At 38.6% G+C, this 18908-nt stretch overlaps 3 protein-coding genes across 3 annotated transcripts; 1 reads left to right on the plus strand and 2 right to left on the minus strand.

Moving 5' to 3' along the window:
* Positions 1 to 28: 28 nt before the first annotated feature.
* LOC124302859 (circadian clock-controlled protein daywake-like) lies at positions 29 to 4351 on the minus strand. The gene is made up of 4 exons (XM_046759427.1): positions 4279 to 4351; positions 2032 to 2412; positions 1043 to 1192; positions 29 to 177 (listed from the first exon to the last, which is right to left on the minus strand). The coding sequence occupies exons 1-4, from the start codon at positions 4349 to 4351 to the stop codon at positions 29 to 31; spliced, it is 753 nt and encodes a 250-aa protein (XP_046615383.1).
* LOC124303293 (uncharacterized) lies at positions 2309 to 11275 on the minus strand. Its single transcript, XM_046760355.1, has 6 exons — positions 9192 to 11275; positions 8202 to 8492; positions 7753 to 7879; positions 6847 to 7002; positions 5199 to 5698; positions 2309 to 2412 (listed from the first exon to the last, which is right to left on the minus strand). Exons 1-5 carry the CDS (start codon positions 10338 to 10340, stop codon positions 5571 to 5573), a joined length of 1851 nt encoding a protein of 616 aa, XP_046616311.1. The 5' UTR covers positions 10341 to 11275; the 3' UTR covers positions 2309 to 2412; positions 5199 to 5570.
* A 42-nt stretch (positions 11276 to 11317) lies between these two features.
* Positions 11318 to 13997, plus strand: LOC124303298 (protein takeout-like). The gene is made up of 3 exons (XM_046760361.1): positions 11318 to 11438; positions 12376 to 12616; positions 13263 to 13997. Exons 1-3 carry the CDS (start codon positions 11351 to 11353, stop codon positions 13705 to 13707), a joined length of 774 nt encoding a protein of 257 aa, XP_046616317.1. The 5' UTR covers positions 11318 to 11350; the 3' UTR covers positions 13708 to 13997.
* The last annotated feature ends 4911 nt before the right edge of the window (positions 13998 to 18908 follow it).

Consider the following 18908-nt stretch of genomic DNA (forward strand, 5'->3'; position numbering starts at 1 on the left):
GTTAACTGATAGTGACTCGGCTGTATCTTCAAGGCAGTATCTCTTCTTTGGTCAGAGCACTGAGAGCTCTGGTTACCAAGGCTCTGCTGATGGTAGCCGCGGTGTCTTCGATTATGGGACTGGCAATGTCAAGCACCAGTCTAGGGTTCGAGTTGAAGAATGCCTCGGCGGCGTCGGCTGTAATCGATCACAAACGCTTATCACCCATCAATAATCCAACGGTGATTCAAACAGTATGAGAATGAAGGTAAAAGTATGCTCGAGGATCTGTTTTGCAATCCATCTTGACCAATCTCGCTGCAGCGTTACTTACAATTAGGAGTCAGTGCATCATCAATGGCTAAGGTGCATCATTACTCGTTATCAGTGTCTAATCTATTTTTAGATTCAAGCTTTGAACGGTGTAATTAGAAGTCAATTATGACACAGGTTCTTTAATCGGAAATCATTTCTTATTCAACGTTCTTATAAATCAGTCGAGGAGCTAAGAAAGAAAATTACGATCGGCTACAGAAACATCCGCTACAATTAATTGAAATCGGAATCGCTCAGTATGCTTAGGTGGTAAGAACAATGACATAATGATGTAATCGCTTTCAAAAGCTTTGATATCAAGCGTTGTTTTGGAAAGAAATTTGTCGTTTTCAAATTATTATCCGTTTTAAGAAGATATTGATTCAGTTCAATTGAAATTAATTGACTTCTATCGCAGCTTCCAAAGCTTTGTGGCAGCAGTTTCTTTTCTTCTGTTTAAACGCTTTTCTGTCGAGATTTAACTCCTAAAAATATATCACAAGAAACAAAACTCGAAACCGGAAGCAGAGTCAAGTAGAAAATTCGAACTTGTGGAAGTCCCCGAACGTCAAGACACGAGAAATGGGTTTGGCATAGAATAGCATTGGCCAAAAAATTGGGGGTCAGAGTTCCAAGAAATAGTAGTTTTGAGATTACGTTTGAACAAGCAGGGATGGGAGTCTGAATTGCGAGATGAAGAAACGGTACACCATGAATACCTTACGCCGAGAAAAGTAGACAAGCTTACCTGCCAAATTGTGCGTCGTAGGAGCCTTCAGCTTGATGTTACCGTCACCGACACGTATTTTCAGGGCGATTTGGTCCATCTCGATTCTCTGCACGCCATTCTTGTCGGCAACTTCTTTGCCGTTGGCGATGACTTGAGTCTTGGTATTAGCTGGAGGAAAAAAAAAAGGAATAGTGCCGATGAATAATTAATTCAAGGACTCTTGAACCACGCGTTGCAAAGGCGAGTCTCGCAGTGCATCCATTCACTGCATGTTGGGTTTGCATCGTATTAAAATATCATAAGAATCACGGGCGTATGAATAGCGCCTGCGACCCGTAGGCTTATAAATCCTCTGGATAATAACAAAGTAATACATCAAGATGTCTTCACGAGTAGTCAACCAAGCGGGTTACGTAACCGCGTTTTCTCATCCGTGACTCGTCCGTTATCAGTCAGTACAGTAATACTCCTACTGCGCATGCAACGGATTGACGAAGTGTTTCAGGGATAATTGGTCGCTGAGACAATAGCCGGTGGCGCAACGCTTGCATCCTACTTTTTGAACAACGTGTGTTCTTTTCTTAGCATGCAATCCATAATCTTGGTGCAAATACTTTGGAACATGCTCAAGATTTCTCTGAAATTTCTTTAAATAGTTTTAAAAATTGCTCCAATTGAAATTTCCAAGAGTTAATCTATGCTACTGAAATTATAAAGAGAGCGCGTTTTTTTTTTTTTTGTTTGTTTGTTTTCGATCATGTCTAAAACTAATCGATCAATTTCTGTGAAATTTTAACAAAAGGTTTCAATCATTTCAATATAAACTGAACTTATGTCTTCAATCAGTCAAGAAAAGAGTTTTGCAGTAGCAATGCCTCAGTTTGGTATCGTTCGCCAAGTGACAGGCGCTCAAGACTTGTTCCCGCGAGAAACGAGGAAGTTACGTGATCCACGACGCGGGATGTCAACTATTCGAATATATTCTCGTCGTACAGAATTCAACTCACTAAAGTTTCCCTTGAAACTGCCAATTCCGTTCAGAGGCAGGAGCAGTAACCTTCCCTGGACGTCGTACTCGCCCTTGACGTGGATGTGGGGCATGGTGACCTTCAATTCGACGGTGAGGTCCTTAGGGTTGGCCTTGATTTCGTCAATCACAAAACTGGAGGCGCCGTAAACGCGAACCTGGCTCATGTTGGCCCTGATTTTGAGAGCTTCGAGGCTTCTGTCCACCGTCAACGACGGCAGCAACAGAGGGTCAAGGGCTGGCAGTTTCAGGGAAGCGATCCCCTTGGGCAAAAATGGTCTGATGGCTTCGAGCTGTTGCAGGACGCACTTGCCGTAAGTGTCCACGTCGTGTGCCGACGAGCATGCGGTAACCCCGGGAGCTGAAATGCGTTACGATCAAGTTATCGAAGAACATACGTAATGTAAGCTATGTGGACTACAAAAGTTTTGAAGATTGTTCGTAGGTATCAGGGGGAAAATCGCTTGACTAGTGAGTCTAACGGACCATTACAGCGTTGATAATTGCAAGCGCGACATTCGACCAGATTTTTCACCAGTCGTTTCCATCCAATGGTGGATGTAGTGGACGTAATATCGAAACTTGCTCTACTCGTTTCGGTACGGAAGGAAAAAGGATCTGACGATTTTTCCGAATATGGTGGTCAAATGTGGCGAAAGAGAATATTTCAATAAACGGAAAGACCATTTGGTTACAACTATTTGATTCACCATACTTGGTAAGATCAACTGATTGTTTTTCTATTCGTACAAACTGGCACGTAGGCTTGAGCAATAAGAATTTACCCTACTTGCGGTACCGTAACGGGCAATACATAGATTACTCTACTATTGACATGAATTATTCTCATGTTGTGGCTTTCACCAAGAAATATAATTCCGACTCATATTGTAATAACGGAGGTGCCAGCAGAAAAGTTACACAAATTGTGAGAATCGTATGTTTCGGTGCGAGGAGAAGGCAAGACGAAACAAATTACGCGAATCCAACCACTGTCTTTTTATTCATAGCTTCGAACGTGACGGGAAAAAAGTCAGTGGTAGGCACGTGTGTCGAAATCATTACAAAACATTCGTGGAAGGTGTTACATTTGCTGTGTATAAAATTCTTGGCAATTACGTAATACAGATTTTCGTTGAGGAAAAGAGGAGAACCGGTTATAAAATAAGTGGGTACATGATATTTAATTATTCGGTGACGGAAATGATTGCTATATTTTCCTAGGACACGGATGCTCACGATTATAGGTATATGTAATAGCACTTAGATACAACTCTATGTAAAACTGCCACGGCTTAATACGCATTGATTTCAATTCTAGACTAAACGATCCAGGTTACGATTGAAGACGCGATGATTTACGATAAGAATATACCCGAATCGAAGATTCATTGACAGCCAGTCCAAGACAACCACAGTTTTATTTCTCGTTGCTGTATGTCTGCAATGTAACCGTTCGGGATAATTCATTTGTGATGTCAATTTCACAAACTTCCTGTTTGAATGAAGAAATTTTCCTTGCATATGTTCAAGGAAGACACTTATTCCATAAAAGATCCTCCAGGAATTTACAGGCAACAGTCTTCTGGGTAAAATGAGCCATCGTAAAATGAAATCAAAGAAACCTATTGAATTTTCAACTGTTTCCAGCGTTTTCAAACGAAGCATCGATATTCAAACTTTTGTACATGATTTCGTTGTGTAATATTTTTGTATTTTGAAAGAGGTTTTCCTATCTAAAGAACGTAACAATTTTATAGATGGTCACTCAACGACTATCTCGTAATAATATTATACGAAATCACATAAATTCAGATGTGAAAATGAATATGCACGATGATTTTTAAATCAGTAGCGTTTCAACGAGTGATACTTTTATCTGACTCTCTGCTTTTGCACAAAAGAAACATTCGTGAGGTTGAATTTCCGTCGGTAAGGAAGGCGCATGGCGACCGCTTAAGCCGTGTGCTAAAACCGAACGCGAACCGCTAACCGGCCGGCAGCCTTGAGTGGACTGAAAACGAAAGTGCTCGGGGTGAAAGTGAGACGAAATTGGTTTGTGTTTGTACACCCGGTCGACTGGAGCGGGCGATGAAACGCGTCGATTGTCAAACCATCGATTCGCAATTCAAACAGAGACACAACAAAGATAGTAAACGTCATCAAGAAAAATAGTAAATAATAATCGGACACCGAGTAACAAACAGAGGAAAGATTATATACTCACGCAAGGCTGTTGACACAGTTTTGAGGACACTGACCAGCAGCAACGATTGAACAAAAATCAATGTCAGACCCATAATGTTATCGTATATTACAATAAATTTTCCACCTTAATTACAACCTCCGTTTCTATATCTTTGGTTACTTTATTTTTTTCCTACCCTGATCCTCCCCCGAATAAATTAATTTGCAAAGAGCAATATTGCAAATGCGCTCTGTTCCTCGGTCGTTCATGTATTTATAAACTCAATGCACTTTCTCCAAAGTCCCCCTCTATCGCTAACTTATCACGGTAGAGTACCTCCTTCGACGCAATCAGGGCCGTACTTAGTAACCCGCGCCTCTCACCGTTGACGGATCGCAGAATTTCACCGCGGTTCGTCTGTCGCTTTTAAGCCGCTTTCGGCACCCCAACCAAGCGGGTGGCTTGCAGTGCCATAGAATTTGACAGCCCTGCAATGACGTTTCTTTGAATGAGAATTTCTCGCGCATTTTCACCGTCCCGGTCATCTGGAAGTCGTTGTACGTTTGTCACAGTCAACTAGGAACTTTCGATTTGGTTCCGATCACAGCGTTCCGACAGTAATACGTGTATAGATCTTTCGAGTTTTCAGGGTAAAGGATTTAGTGCGGAGGACGAGTACTGGTTGAAAAAAGAGGAACCAGTTTTTGTGAAAGATTCGCTTAAACAATTATCGCGATACCGGAAAACTGAGATAATAATTTAGCTATTCTCTGTATCAACCGTTATACTTTCCCACAGTCGTATTGAAATATTTAATTGGCTCGTAAGAATGAATGCCTATCAGTTGATACAACTAATAATCAGTTCGCTGTAGCTTGTGTTTAGTTTAACTGACCCGTGTATTCAGATGTGAGTGTAGAAAAAAATCTACCCCACATTCTTCACTCGGTGTAACTTACAATTAGTTGCCTGTGGTAAAAGTTGCTGCTCGGTATAAAGTTACCGGTTCTACAAGTCTAGACATTTTTGCCCAACGACAGGCGGTGTGAATGCAATTATTATCCTTTTATTCGTCACATGCCGTAAACTCATTTAAATTTTTCTTGAACCAAGATTTTTTCTTTGTACTAAATTTGTTGAATCGAAATTGATTCATGGTACATTTCACATGACCATACCATGAATTCTTTCTTACGTTGTTCAATAAATATACACTATAAGATAAATAAATAAATAAACTAAATACATTGTCGTTAATAGAGTCGATATTGAAGGTGTTTTTCGGGGTTAAGGATAACTAACTAGGAAAAAAGAAAAAAAAAAAAAAAAATTCACAGTGATCCCGGATCGTTGGAGTACATTTTGTATATCATAGCATCGTTGGCTCGGTTTTCGCTCAGTGCTTTTGTCGCCAAGTCGTCGGCTATCATAGCGGCGACAGCCTCGGCGGCCATTAGACCTGAAAAAGAAAGCGAACTTGTTGAGAAGATCGATGTAAGAAATTGGCACGTGTCTGTCGAACCTTTTTTTGTCACTATTTGAGGTGAAAAATTTTCAAATAATAATTTTTGTTGCTGGATGAAGCAACGAGTGTTAATTTAATCGCCGTCATGTATAACATTCATTGCAGATACGTTTCTTCTTTTTCGAATCAGAATTCAGTGGAACAGATAGAGAACATAATGCTGCCGTTTGACAAGAAGTCACGTTTTTTTTCCTCCGAATGTCGCAACGTTACGTGGGTCTATTACGCCGGGATCAACAGCTCATGAGAAATGCTGCTTCTTGTGCAGGTGAAGCGACAATTACGTCTGGTACAATATTCGTGCTCTCGTGTTTCTCCCGTTTGCAGGTACATAAATGTTCTCTCACGGAGCTGGTCGAGACGTTACCTTACTAATGGCACAGTTAAATTACACAACCGTCCAAGCATGAGTCTCCTGTTCTTGACGTGGGTTTGGGTAACAAAAATTTCAGGATTTCTCTGTGTATGCGTTGGTCAGCTGATTTTACGTCACTGTGAGACATCAAGTTATTACCATATTCTTTCTTTCCATCTCTGCGACGTACATGCTCATCGTACTTCAACTTCAATTATGAAACGACTGAATTTTTACACACGTAATAATTTTGTGTTGAAATTTGTTCGCTTCAATTCTGCTTTAGAATTTGTAGAAAACTGTATGAAAGAATTTTTTCTGTATGTACAACTTGGCAACATTTTAGCGAAGTCTATAAGCTTCTACGCAATTTCTTTTCATTTTCTTGACGAGGAGGTTAAAAAAAATCTAGTATTTTCAGACGATCATCTACAGTTTGTTTTTTCAAATCCTTGAAGAAGATGCGCACTTGAGTATGTCAAAAATTTATTAGTTTGAATTGAATTTTATTTATTTGGAAAATATTCTTTTTCCATGCAATGAACACTTTGATTGCGTTAATTTTTCCGACAGCAAATACTGCCGTAAAATTCAAGAATTTTACTGAAAAATCTGAAAATTTTGTACCAAAAATCTTTTTTATTCATATCATTTTTACCGTTCTCGTAAGCATGAATAAGACTTGGCGGTCTCTCATTCAGCGCGTGATTCAATTGTGAAGACTTACCGTGTACTAGGACAGATTCAACAGGTCCTTTTTCGTTCATCCCCTGGAATGAAACTTTACGATCACTTGCCACCAGCCTTGCTCTGGCTGCTCGAACGACCATTGTGCTTTTACCAACTTTTCTCAGCTCCAGTGTAAAGTTCCCGATCAAATCATCTGTGGACAATTTCAGCAATCGCAATGAACAATCGTACCTAATCGTAAATGAAGTTCAGAATTCAACTCGATCGATCAAATCACGCGAAGAAGCAGAAGCGACGATTTGTATTTGAGAGCTGTAAATGATAGTTCGTAAACAAGTAGTTGGCATCATTTTTCGACAGCAATTACCAATATCATTCATGGCACATGATTAGATATTAGTTACGCAAGTTGTGAGTGAAACTCGCATCAGATACGTGTTCAAAATTTACGCGAACCAATATGGAATAGATGCGGATGTTGTGACGGCACAACATCATAAGCGTTGTCAATCCTTATATCTGTATATGAATATCTTACGAAACGATCAGGTGAAAATATGTGAGTGAATTATCAGTATACGGTTTCGAATATCGGTATATATGCCAAGTTATCTTACTTTGATCTTTCACTTTCGAAAAAGTTTATGACGCTTACACTTGTCTACGCCCGTCGAAAGTTGGAATTCTCGTTAGATGCCCACAGAAGTTTGTATTACTTTTTGCTAGCATCAAATACGGTAAACAAGAAATCCTCCGACGAACAGGATATAAAAAAATTTGTAGTTTTGTTCAGATGCATCTTTAACGATTTTCACACGTTATTTGCCATTTAATCTTGACAACAATTCGCTTATTTCAGTAATCTCTGACAAATTCCACAAACAATTGTTTACCGAATTCAATTTTTATATTAACTAAGGGAAATTTGGTGAACAGTACTTACTAAAACTTCCGGCTAGCAGACCATTTCCTCGCAATACATCATTTCCAACTTTACCCGTTAAATGGTAGTCCGCTTTTACTTCCAGAAGCGGTACTCGAATACCTATTATGACATGCATAATGTCGTCCTGCAAAACAAACAGTCGATCAGACTAGCAGATTTCCGTTAATGTATGCGTCGCGGAAAACCGAAATGCAATGAACGGTTAACTTTCTCATGGCCGCATTATTTCAAGTACTCTAAAGGTCTACAATTCTTTTGAGAAAATGAATGAAAATTAGAATCTCTTCAGTTTTTCATCAACTTGTAGCAATTATCTGATCAGATATACGAATAATCGAATGGAGTATAACTAGCGGGAAAAAGCCTGACGTGCTGAAAATATTCAACTGTCTAAAAGTCGTAATTATCAAACGGAATAAGTGTATCAACGATTTGATCCAGCTTACTTCGATATCATGGTTATTGTGTTCGCGTTTCCGGCGCTTGGCTGCATTTGAATCTGACTCTTGAACTGTTTCTGAATCGTAAGAACCGAACTCGTCCATTCCACCGAAGTGATAAATCAGCTGCATGCCTTGTTCAAAGTAGCCATCTTTCTCTTGGAATTTCTCGGCGTATCTAATCAAGTCCTTGATCCTTTTACTTTCGGCAGCTGCAAGTGTCATGTTGTTGCGTTTCTGAATCGCCTCTGTCGCCGTGAAATTGTGAACTATGTAACGATTGTTCCGTTCGATCTCCTGTGTGACAAAAAAGGCTCTAATTTACGTGAACGGAAGAGAAAGATGTGCGAAAATGACAACGGTGAAGTTTTAAGAACCGTCTTCGTAAGTCAATCGCAGTTTTACTTCCGTATAATATGTGATTTTGGTATTTGTATGGATCCTCTAAAAGGCCGTACGACGTCACCGTCGAGTGACCTTAAAATGCCTTCACAAGTGAACAAGTATAGGCGGAAATAATTCGTACACAACGTTTATTTATGATTGCAGTCGCGTTTTAATTATTATTATCTGCAGAAGCGTATCGTTTATTTCGTTCGGAATAACGAACATCAATAAAGATCTTTCTGTTCACACAATCGTTTTGGCCTGGTGATCATCGTAAGCTGAGTAGACTTATATCGAAATAAATGATTGACCACTCTAATTTAAATGGTTGATATTCCTAACTACAAATCTTCTAATAATCAGAGGCTTATATTCTGTAAGTAGCGATGATCATGGAATGTCAATTTAAGCCAAGAGATGTACGAACTATCCGCATTCGAATTATACGCCTATCCTTCAACACATCGTTTCCCATTTCAAGATCAATGGAATAAACCGTTGAATCGAAAGTTTGAGAAAAAAAAAAAAAAAAAGTTTTATTTCGAAGTCTGAGTGTCTTCAGTTCTTAAGCAGTACGTCCACGGAAAGAAACCAACCAATTGACGTTACCTTTCTGATTTCCTCCAACCCGTAAACTCTCAAGTTCTCGTCGTCTTTTCTTCTAAACCCAGCGAAATGTTTGATTTTCTTGTCATCGTCGTCCGCGTAGATGATGTCAACGTAACCAGGCGGCGTTTTATAACTGCGTTCAGCAGTCACCCTCGCACTTTCCGTACCTTGACGGAATACTTCCTGACGACGATGTCCTGATCCTGACTGTCGAAGTGGAAGCTCGAGACTTGCGCTAATCACGTGTTTTCCGTGATTCCTAGACTCTGGAGAGCTGACAATCCTCTCACCCCTGGGTGTTTGTTCGGCCTTCACGAATGCCTGCTTCTGCTCAACACTCTCAGACGCCGAGACGTGAGCATCGTCTTGCCCGATGAACTCATCCGCAGCATCGTCTTCACTAAACTCACCGAACTTACGATTGCCTCGAATACCTTGATAGACGTCCGCTCTTCTAGTATTCGACGAACTGCTGGACGAACTTCCGCTTTTGTTAGCACAACTTCCGGTGCACTCAATCTGTTCGTCGTCACTTTCTTCCCCGTCCTCAGACCTCTCTTCCACGGCGGCACTAAAGGCCAATTGTTCCTTCTGCTCGGTTGAACCAAGCTTTTCAAACGGCATGTAGTTTTGGGCGTAGACAACGTCCACGATCTCGTCGCGAGCCTCCGTCTTCTGTTGATATCGCTGATTAGCTTTGGCCGGAGGCGTTTCCGACTCCATGTTTCTGGCACCCTTCGAATCGAAGGAAGCAGAGGGTTTGCCCTCGGTGTGGTTTCTCGGCTTCGGCTCCTTTACCAAAGTGTGAAATCTGTACCTGATGGAGTCCAGTTCCCTCAGGTCACTGTAGCTCACGTATCCAGCCTCGAGTTCGCTCAGGTTAGCCTTCAGCCTCCCCCTCGCGATGTGAACGCTCTCAAGAGTCGAGAGGTTCAGTCCCCTGATCTCGACGTTTCGTAGGACTATTCTGTAGCTCGTGTTGCCCTCGGATTGATCTACTTTGACCACTGGAACGCGCAGTGGGTCTAGAGCGCCTCCTTTGGTCAATCCGCCAGCCAAAAGTCGAGTCCAGAGAACTTGGGACATTTCTAGGAGCGAGCATTCTCCAAGAATGACAAAGTTCAGCAGTGCGAGGGTGAATAATTTCATTTTCAGATAAGTAGATCGATGCGGATGCAACGCTGTTGCTTTTGTTTATCTTTGCTTATTTTTTTTTTATCTACTTCCTTAATTCACGGATCTCACTTCCCACACGTAGAACGGATTGTATATCAGCATCAGGATCAGGCAGACTATTACGAAGATGATAAGAAAACAGGATACCACTGCGCACATCGAATTTTCACAAGATGATATCACAGGTACGCATCGTCGTGTAATTATTGAATGATGCTTTGTAGGGCCCGACGCTCAGCTCGGAGTGTAAGAAAATGACGATCCTCGGTGAGATTTTATACCGGCTTAAGAAGGGCGTAAATCTGGGCCATGGACCGCTTTGTGACTAACTGCAGTTGATCTCGGCGATGCATTTTTCAATTCCTCAAGTCCGATGTCACCTCGGAAGCAATGGAGGGCAAGGTCGTCGAATCGCCTGCTGCCGAAGGCTCCGAACAAGTGGAATGGGACCTAATAGGTCTGCTGCATACGTCGATGAACGTGTAAATTTTATTCGCATAGTACACGCGTGCTCGTGAATACCTGCGTACTCTTACGATGGTCAGCGGTGAGCATTATCCTTGGCGTCGATATGTCGTTAATTGTTTCATGCGCCTAGAAATTACCATTTCTCGTAATTGTCGTCCATTCGTGATATCGGACGAATGCTCGATGTCGAGGTGACGATTGCCCGTAAGCTGAAAATGTCTAAAGCAGAAATTGTCGAGCTTTGCCAAAATTCTTTTACAGATTTTCGCGTAGTTGGGTACCTATTATGTTTTTACGATATGCTTTTGAACAGATTTTTATTGCCGTTTTATATAGGTATGCATATCACTGACAATGAGTGAAGTTTTTAAATACGATTGAGAAACAGCGAGGCGACCTGGACTCGACAAATGGCGTTGTCAGCACATTGTACAGTTTGCATAGTCTTTTGGTCAGCGTTATTCTCACTCGGTTTTAATTAATACTCGTATTTCAAGCACGTCTTCGCCATCGACATGACGTGTCGATACTTTACTGTCTTCCCCTTTATTGCTCTGGTGATCTGCGGTCGCCTGCTCGATGCCAAATCCCATCCAAAAATACGTAAGTTTCATGTTTTCTGCAACACTTTTGATGCTATTAACGATACATTCGTATGGATATAAAACGTGTGTTTTATCCTTTTAATACATGTGATAGGTTTAAGAAATCTTACGGATAGAATGTATAATTTGTAGGTAAGATTTCTAAACTATTTCCGAACTGTGTCGAATGTGGTATACGGTAATGTATAACGTGTTCCATAAATATTTCAAGTTTGGTGATTTATCTTCATAACTTCCGACATATTTCACGAGTAGGCTTATGTGAATTGCAGTGTTCGATGTAAAAGTTGTTACAAGCAATGCATTTTTAACGTGGCGTTTTCGTTACTTCGTTAATCAGGAATCTGAAAATACATCTGGATTATACATCGGAATAAAAACTGCAGTGTAATGCTTGAATGATATCTCCAGCTGGTCGTTACATAGCGTACCTATAGTTGACGTAACATTTTTTAAATACCGCGCCTAGATGACCATTTCAAATTAATATATCAATAATATCATGATATATTCATAAAAATTGGCACAATATGACAAAAACATGATAAAATATGTTAACAATATGGATAACCTATTGGCTATTGTTGCCTGAAATGCAACAATAATCTGAAAAAAATACAAAATTTGGCACAATCTCGATACGTAATTGAAATGTTGAATGTACCATTCAGAAACGATAATTTTCTCTTACCAAATAATTCAGATTGTGTTACACTCTTGTACAATTATTTTTAAATATTATGAATATTGTTCAACAGTCAAGTCTCTACGACATTCGTGAAGATCGAAATAATTTTGCAACTCGTCCCAGAGTGAGATAAAAACTCTAAGCGATATTCTGAAACTGATATCAATGAATTTCATTTCTGAACCACCTACAAGCCTCTTATTATCTCGAGTATATTCTACACCATGAAATAATTTGTAAATTCTAGCTGATTTCCTCAAGATCTGTCACAGGAGTGACCCCAATCTTAACGAATGCATACGTACCAGTGTCGAGGCCCTAAGGCCCCACCTCAGGGAAGGTATTCCGCTCCTGAATATTCCTGCTTGCGAGCCTCTGCACGTCCCCCAGGTCGAGATCAGCCAGGGCAGTGGACCCGTCGCGGTAAGATCTACGTATACTGATATACAGGTCAGCGGTGCCACCGACTTTCTGCTCAAGGCCGTCAAGTGAGTGTTTGTAAATTACAATTCATTTTTTTTTTTTTTTTACTTTTCATCATCCAAGTCGACGTATGAAAAGCGTTGTTTTCGGCCGACTGTGACTTTTTCTTATTTCAACGAATCCTTACGTTTTCAGTCCTCTCGTATCTGAAGTACAGATTTTTCGAAAGATGTTCGCCTCTGTGTCCCGATAAATTCTCCCGATGATCTCGGACACGGCTACATGAATGAATCTAAAATTTACAATGCTTTATATTCGATTATGTTGCGTAATTTCAGTTTTTGGCAAACTTCCAAACTGCTCGATGAAAGCATCTGAAATTTGCATTACCTTACATTTAAACGATGGGCATGAAAAATTGCTCGTGCTATAATTTGATTCTGTTGCAACAATAAGTTGATGTTGAAGCTTCGATTAATTGGCAAAATATAGTCAACTGAAAAAAACAGATTAAATGTTGGAACGACTAGATAATGTAGTATTGACAACTATATCAGCACTTAGTGATCGCTTGTACCACATCTTCTGGTCATTCCAGCAATATTTGAAGCATTATCGTAAAGGTGTTCGTTTTACTAGAATTTTTCAGTGACAACAACATAAGAAATTTCTCTCACTGGTAGCTAAAAAAATATATTAACGTGTTCACAGAGTTGATCTCGAGAAGGAACGTACAAAGCTGAAAATTTTCCTGCCGCGATTGGAGATGGTCGCGAACTACACGATGGACGGGAGGATTTTGATGTTGCCAATAACCGGGGAAGGCAAAGGATACGGGAACTACACGGACATAAATGCGATCGTCACAACCCAGGGAGAGGATTACGCGAACTCAAAGGATGGCAATAAAACCTACTTCCGGGTTACCGATTTCTTCGTCGATTTCAATGTCGGCCACGCCACTATTCATCTTGACAACCTCTTTAACGGCGACGAAACACTCGCTGACGCGATGAACGTGTTTTTGAATGACAACTGGAAGACCGTTGCCGCCGAAATGAAGCCGGCGTTGGAAGACGCCGTAGCTGAACTCTTCATGGATTTTGCCAATAGAATTTATGCCAAGTTTCCGAAGGATGTTCTGTTTCCTAAATGATTACAGGACGATTTTCATTCTAGTTGTTACAAATCTTCATCTGTATTGGTATTTTATATTATACGTTATTCGAGTAAAGTACACATCAGATTCGATCAATTATAAATTAATTTCAGAATTAATTTAGGCATGCGTGTATTTGATGAACGTAGGAATGTTTATTGGTTTTTAAAATGTATAGAACCTTTCACAATAAGAGGACAAATTTATAAATGATGGATGAAGCAAGAATTGGCAACCAGTTGAGTATAAGCTTGATGTATAAATAAAATTCACTGTAGTTTTGATTATTTTTTTGGCTTTTCTTTGGAAACTTTTCAATTCAACCTAAGGCAAGGTATTTCTGATTGTGAAAACGAAAAATCACTGAGACCGTAGAAATAAGAACGAATTTAAGGGGGATAGTACAGCTTGATTTTTAATAATCCAGAAAACTTTAATGTTACCAAATGTTTATTTTTATTCAACATACTCGCGGTCTTGGAGATTTGTTAAAATTCATGGCTAACTTCGATGGTTTGAGTTTCATAGTCTGTAATTTACGTAACAATTCCATGATCAATACCAGCAAGTCATTGGTGATTTTGTAAGTCATTGTTCAGGTGAAATCAATCACTTGTCGCAAAGATTTTGGAATACTGTTGGTTCGATTAAACTTTTTCCGGAATGACTTTGTTCAAAAGACATGCCCCGATCGTTCCAACTTCAGATATAAGAAGAAAATGTATCACCAAATGTTATTACCAAATCAACCACAAAAATCTGTTATTTTTAGTTTTTTGAAGTTATTTTCCAAAATAAATTAGGAGAAAATGTTTGCTCATTAAAGTGAGAATGGCGAGTCTTCTAAAAAAAAAACGATTCCCAAGAAATTTCAATCAGACTAACGGTGCTCCAAAATCCTTATAACAAGTGATTGATTTCGCTTTAGGATTATTTTGCGTATCTATCAATTCCTGGCTGTTATTTGTCATTGAAATTCTACGTATTTCACAAGCAATAAAGCCTAGACATCAGCTACGAATTTTTACAAATCTCCAAGACAACATGACCATTAGGAAACAAATTAGAATCCGACGACTTTTCACGTTCTAGGATTGTTCATAATTAAACTATACCAGTCCCCTGAATGATACATTCCCAGTCGTACAGGCAGCTGGAAAATAACCTGGCATCTTGTCGGCAGCACTAAAAATGCAGAACAGTTGGTAACAATCCCCCATAAATTGCGAATATTGCGTAACGCACGCGGTAGTTACGGTATCGACTTACAGAGTGTCCATTGAACCGAGAGCGGTGCTTTAAATGTGCCTTGCTGAAAGAGAACGGAGCCATAAGTGTGCTTTCGAAAACAATTTGCTTTATTCATTCTTGCGTGATTTTATGAATGCAACGTGACTCACTCGGCTCAATTGTGTTAATTGTACAATCGAATTTGCGTTGAAGGCGCCTGATGCTATGTGACCCAGACTACCGCCGCGTTTGAAGAGTAATCGATACTTCAGGCGTTGCGAGTAAAGTTCCCGGGACGTGAAAAGAGGTCTAAAAATTTACGTGCCTTGCGCAGTTCGGCATATTATTACAAGTTGCGAGAGCGATTCCTACTGCAAGTTCGAGAAATATACGGTTGGTGATGGATTGATGTAACTGCCTTGGAATCCGACACACTTTTGTTTCTCATGGTCTCTGATTTATTTGCAACTCCATAGAAGATCTTAATGTTTTTCTAATTTAAACGATAAAAGTCAATATTTTCGGAAGAAGTGAAATTTAGAGCTATTATGAAGAATATCTTTGAAATAATGACAGAACCACGGCCAAACGGATCAATTTTGGAAACTGAAAAAAATTACACAAGGTATGATGGAATGCATATTATTGACACATCCTAAGGTTGTAAAATAAATCAGTCACTTATAAGGCTCAAAAGTGTGTCTGATTTAAAAAGAACAACCCATAAGTGTCCTATTATGGCCTTGTTCTTGATAACTTGTTGGTCGGCAGTAGAAAACACAAGGTAGTTCACTACTTTTGATGTTGTTCTAAATATAATAATAATTCTAATGTCAACAACTTTTGCATCATTGATTACAAAAAAATGGTGTAAGAACTAGTCCCGAGTTATCGAATCGGGGCAGAACTTATTCGACAGGAATGCTGTGTATTTGGACTCACGCTATTTTAGAACCGATGTTAAATTAATTTTAGTTGAAAAATTTCAAAGTTTCTTTGGCAGTCGTAAGTTCTTACGAACAACTCATGTTAATAAATAGCAGTAATCAATCATCAATTAGTATCAAAATTTTCTGTCTTCAATCAACGTAGACTTCTTTCTTTAAGATCTAACACCCTAATAACTGCTGAAGTTAATATTACATAGACTGTATGATATTGAATCATTATGATGAAAATGACGATTGATTTATCGACTAAAATATGAATGTAACAAGTTTCTTCATCTTTACACGAAGCTCTATCTTCTTGGAATGCTTCTTCTTCTCTCGAATTGTTCTTTGAATTGATTCTGTATGCAGATTTTTTCCACAATTTTGTCTCCATCCGTTTATTGAAAGTATATTTCCTGTGCTCGTGTAAAAAGGACCTAATTTTACGCGATTGTCATTGACACTACGTGCGTGAATAAATTGATCCAAATAACTTGTAACAAACGTAAGGACTTATTGATTATCAGAGGAGAAAACGTTTGCGTTATATTTTTCCAACAATTGACTGTTCAAAGGAAACCTAATACATTCATTATTTTTTTTTAACTATTTTTCCGTCTCATGACGTTTTCGCGACTGAATAATATTTTACATTTTCTGAAGTTTTGAAAAAAAAAACAATTGCAGTTGATCAGTAACTAGCTAGAGAATGATGTCATTAGTATGCGAAAAATAGTGTAATTTTTGAATTAGTCGTTGCCTAAAGCGAAACAGTAAATACAGTGTAAGGTTTTATGAATTTGCGCGAAAGCTTGTATTCCATTGATCGAAAAGTGAAACTTCAACTACGTATGGATTTTTGGTGCAGAACCGACAGTTGAGGTCGCATCTGAATAGTGATGAAACAAAAGAGTAAAGACGAACTCGCGATTACGCAAAATGACTCAACTCGGCACATCTGACACAACAGCTTTGCACGCTTGTTGAGCAAGAGCCGCAGCGATCAAGAAAGTTTTTCCAATCATTGTGAAAATGATAATAAATCCAGTTCTGGCTGGCGGATTTCAGAAAAAAAACATAATGAACATTTTCGCCACCGTTGGGGTTAATAAATAATTGAACCGCAAAAGAAAAATTCACCTCCGTAGAATAATTTCGATGAATATTGCCGAAGTAAATTTCCCCTGAACTGTGCGGACAATTAATAGTATATTATAGTACAATCAAGATATAATACTAATAATAAAGCCTTCTGATATTCTGGGTAATATTTTTTGAATGTCAGGAAGAGAAGTAGTAAAAGTTCGTGATTGCAGCCGCGGTCATTAATGTCATCGTTTTAATATGCATAAGAGACATGTTTTTTCTGTACTTGAACTACAGCAGCAGGGATATTTTTGTTGCCTGAAACATTACGTGCATAGTAAATACGTTGAGTATAAGCACGTTATTTAAATGGTGATAGTAATAATAATAATAATAATAATAATACTGCGGATGTTGTTTTGTAGAATTTTTGTTTGGCACGCGGAGGAAAAAAAATTGTTTTATCTAGGAAATACAAAAACAAATGACCAAAAAGTTATAATCCTAGAGTGAATCCGGTCAGTATGCAGTAATAGAAGGAATAAAAATACATTTTGAAGCATCTTGCCTCATATAAATATCGTAGTTGCGGAAAAAACTGCCGACTGTTATAACAGAAAAAAAAAGTGTTAATGACATGAAAAATCACGATTTTTTTTCCGTGATATAAAATTATTTTTACACAATTACTACAGTGATATATTCCGCGGTTATAAAATGTAATGAACAATTTGGCTGGCAACGTAAAACTGTTCGTCACGTATTGCGGCGAATAAAAAATTCTCATTGTTCTCACGCACTGACACTTTTTTGCTTGGCCATTATGCGAAAGCTTTTTTCCGCGTGTACAGTAAACCAAGGTCTGTATTACGTCAATCAGCAAATTAACGACTGGCCTGTAACATGATTTCAGTAGGTACCTGGTTTAAATTCATTTGTTGATTCCACGATGCAATATTTCGGGACAATAATTTACTCAACCTATAAAATTCTCTTGAAGATCCCGGTACGTAAGTACTTTCGACAATTTTGTAGTAAATGTTTTAAAAAAAAAATAAATAAAATTTGTATGCTTCGTAAACTACGGTTATCTATAATTTTATTCTCATTGTATATGTTTGCAAGTTTGTAAAAGAAATGTTCTTTTTTAACGTATGATTTTTGTACAACCTTCTTACAATATGTATGGAAGAATTTTCGCATAGAAAAACGTGAAAATCGTGAAGATTTGAATTATATCGATGTGCGAGCTAATGGAAAATTGACAGTGTCTCGTTAATGAAACATTAAAAAATTTGAAAAGGCAAGAGTTTTTTAGTAACGAAAAAGATCATTTCCTGCTTCGGGAATCGCGGATTAATCGTGATTACCAGTATTTATTCAATTATTATCCTCGGAAAACTCTGCATAAAACTATAGACGTATTTTTCTGAAAACTATTTTCTTTCAGCTAGTCCTGGTGATATCTTGAAATCTTACGAATCAGTTGAATTCAACCAGAGCTCATTTGATTCGTATATAAATTCTCTACGACTTGAACTAGAATTAGAACGATCAACAAAAAGTTTCTACGTTTTTATAACACACGAAAGTTTGAAATACTTGTGCAAGATCGAACATGCAGTCGTCTTTTCAAGTCGTAATTTTTTTTACGTTGTTTCGTCCAAATTATTCTTATTCTAGGTATAGCAACAACAAACCTGATTATAAAGAACTTTCGCCTTCTCATTTCTGACCATCAGGAAGGACTCAATCATCTAGATCATCATTAGAGGAACATTTAATCAAGTCCGGATTAGGTAGCAGCAACTCGTCAATTTTCTTTCTTTTTATCATGTTTCGAAAATACTTTGTTGAAGATTAAATAAATATACGAAGGAAAAATTCAGAATGTAATTACGTCTCCCAAGAAAAAGAAAGTCATTTCTACAAAAAAAAAAAAAAGCGAAA

The sequence above is a fragment of the Neodiprion virginianus genome, chromosome 4 (genome assembly GCF_021901495.1).
Source record: "Neodiprion virginianus isolate iyNeoVirg1 chromosome 4, iyNeoVirg1.1, whole genome shotgun sequence".
NCBI classification, from domain to species: Eukaryota; Metazoa; Arthropoda; class Insecta; order Hymenoptera; family Diprionidae; genus Neodiprion; species Neodiprion virginianus.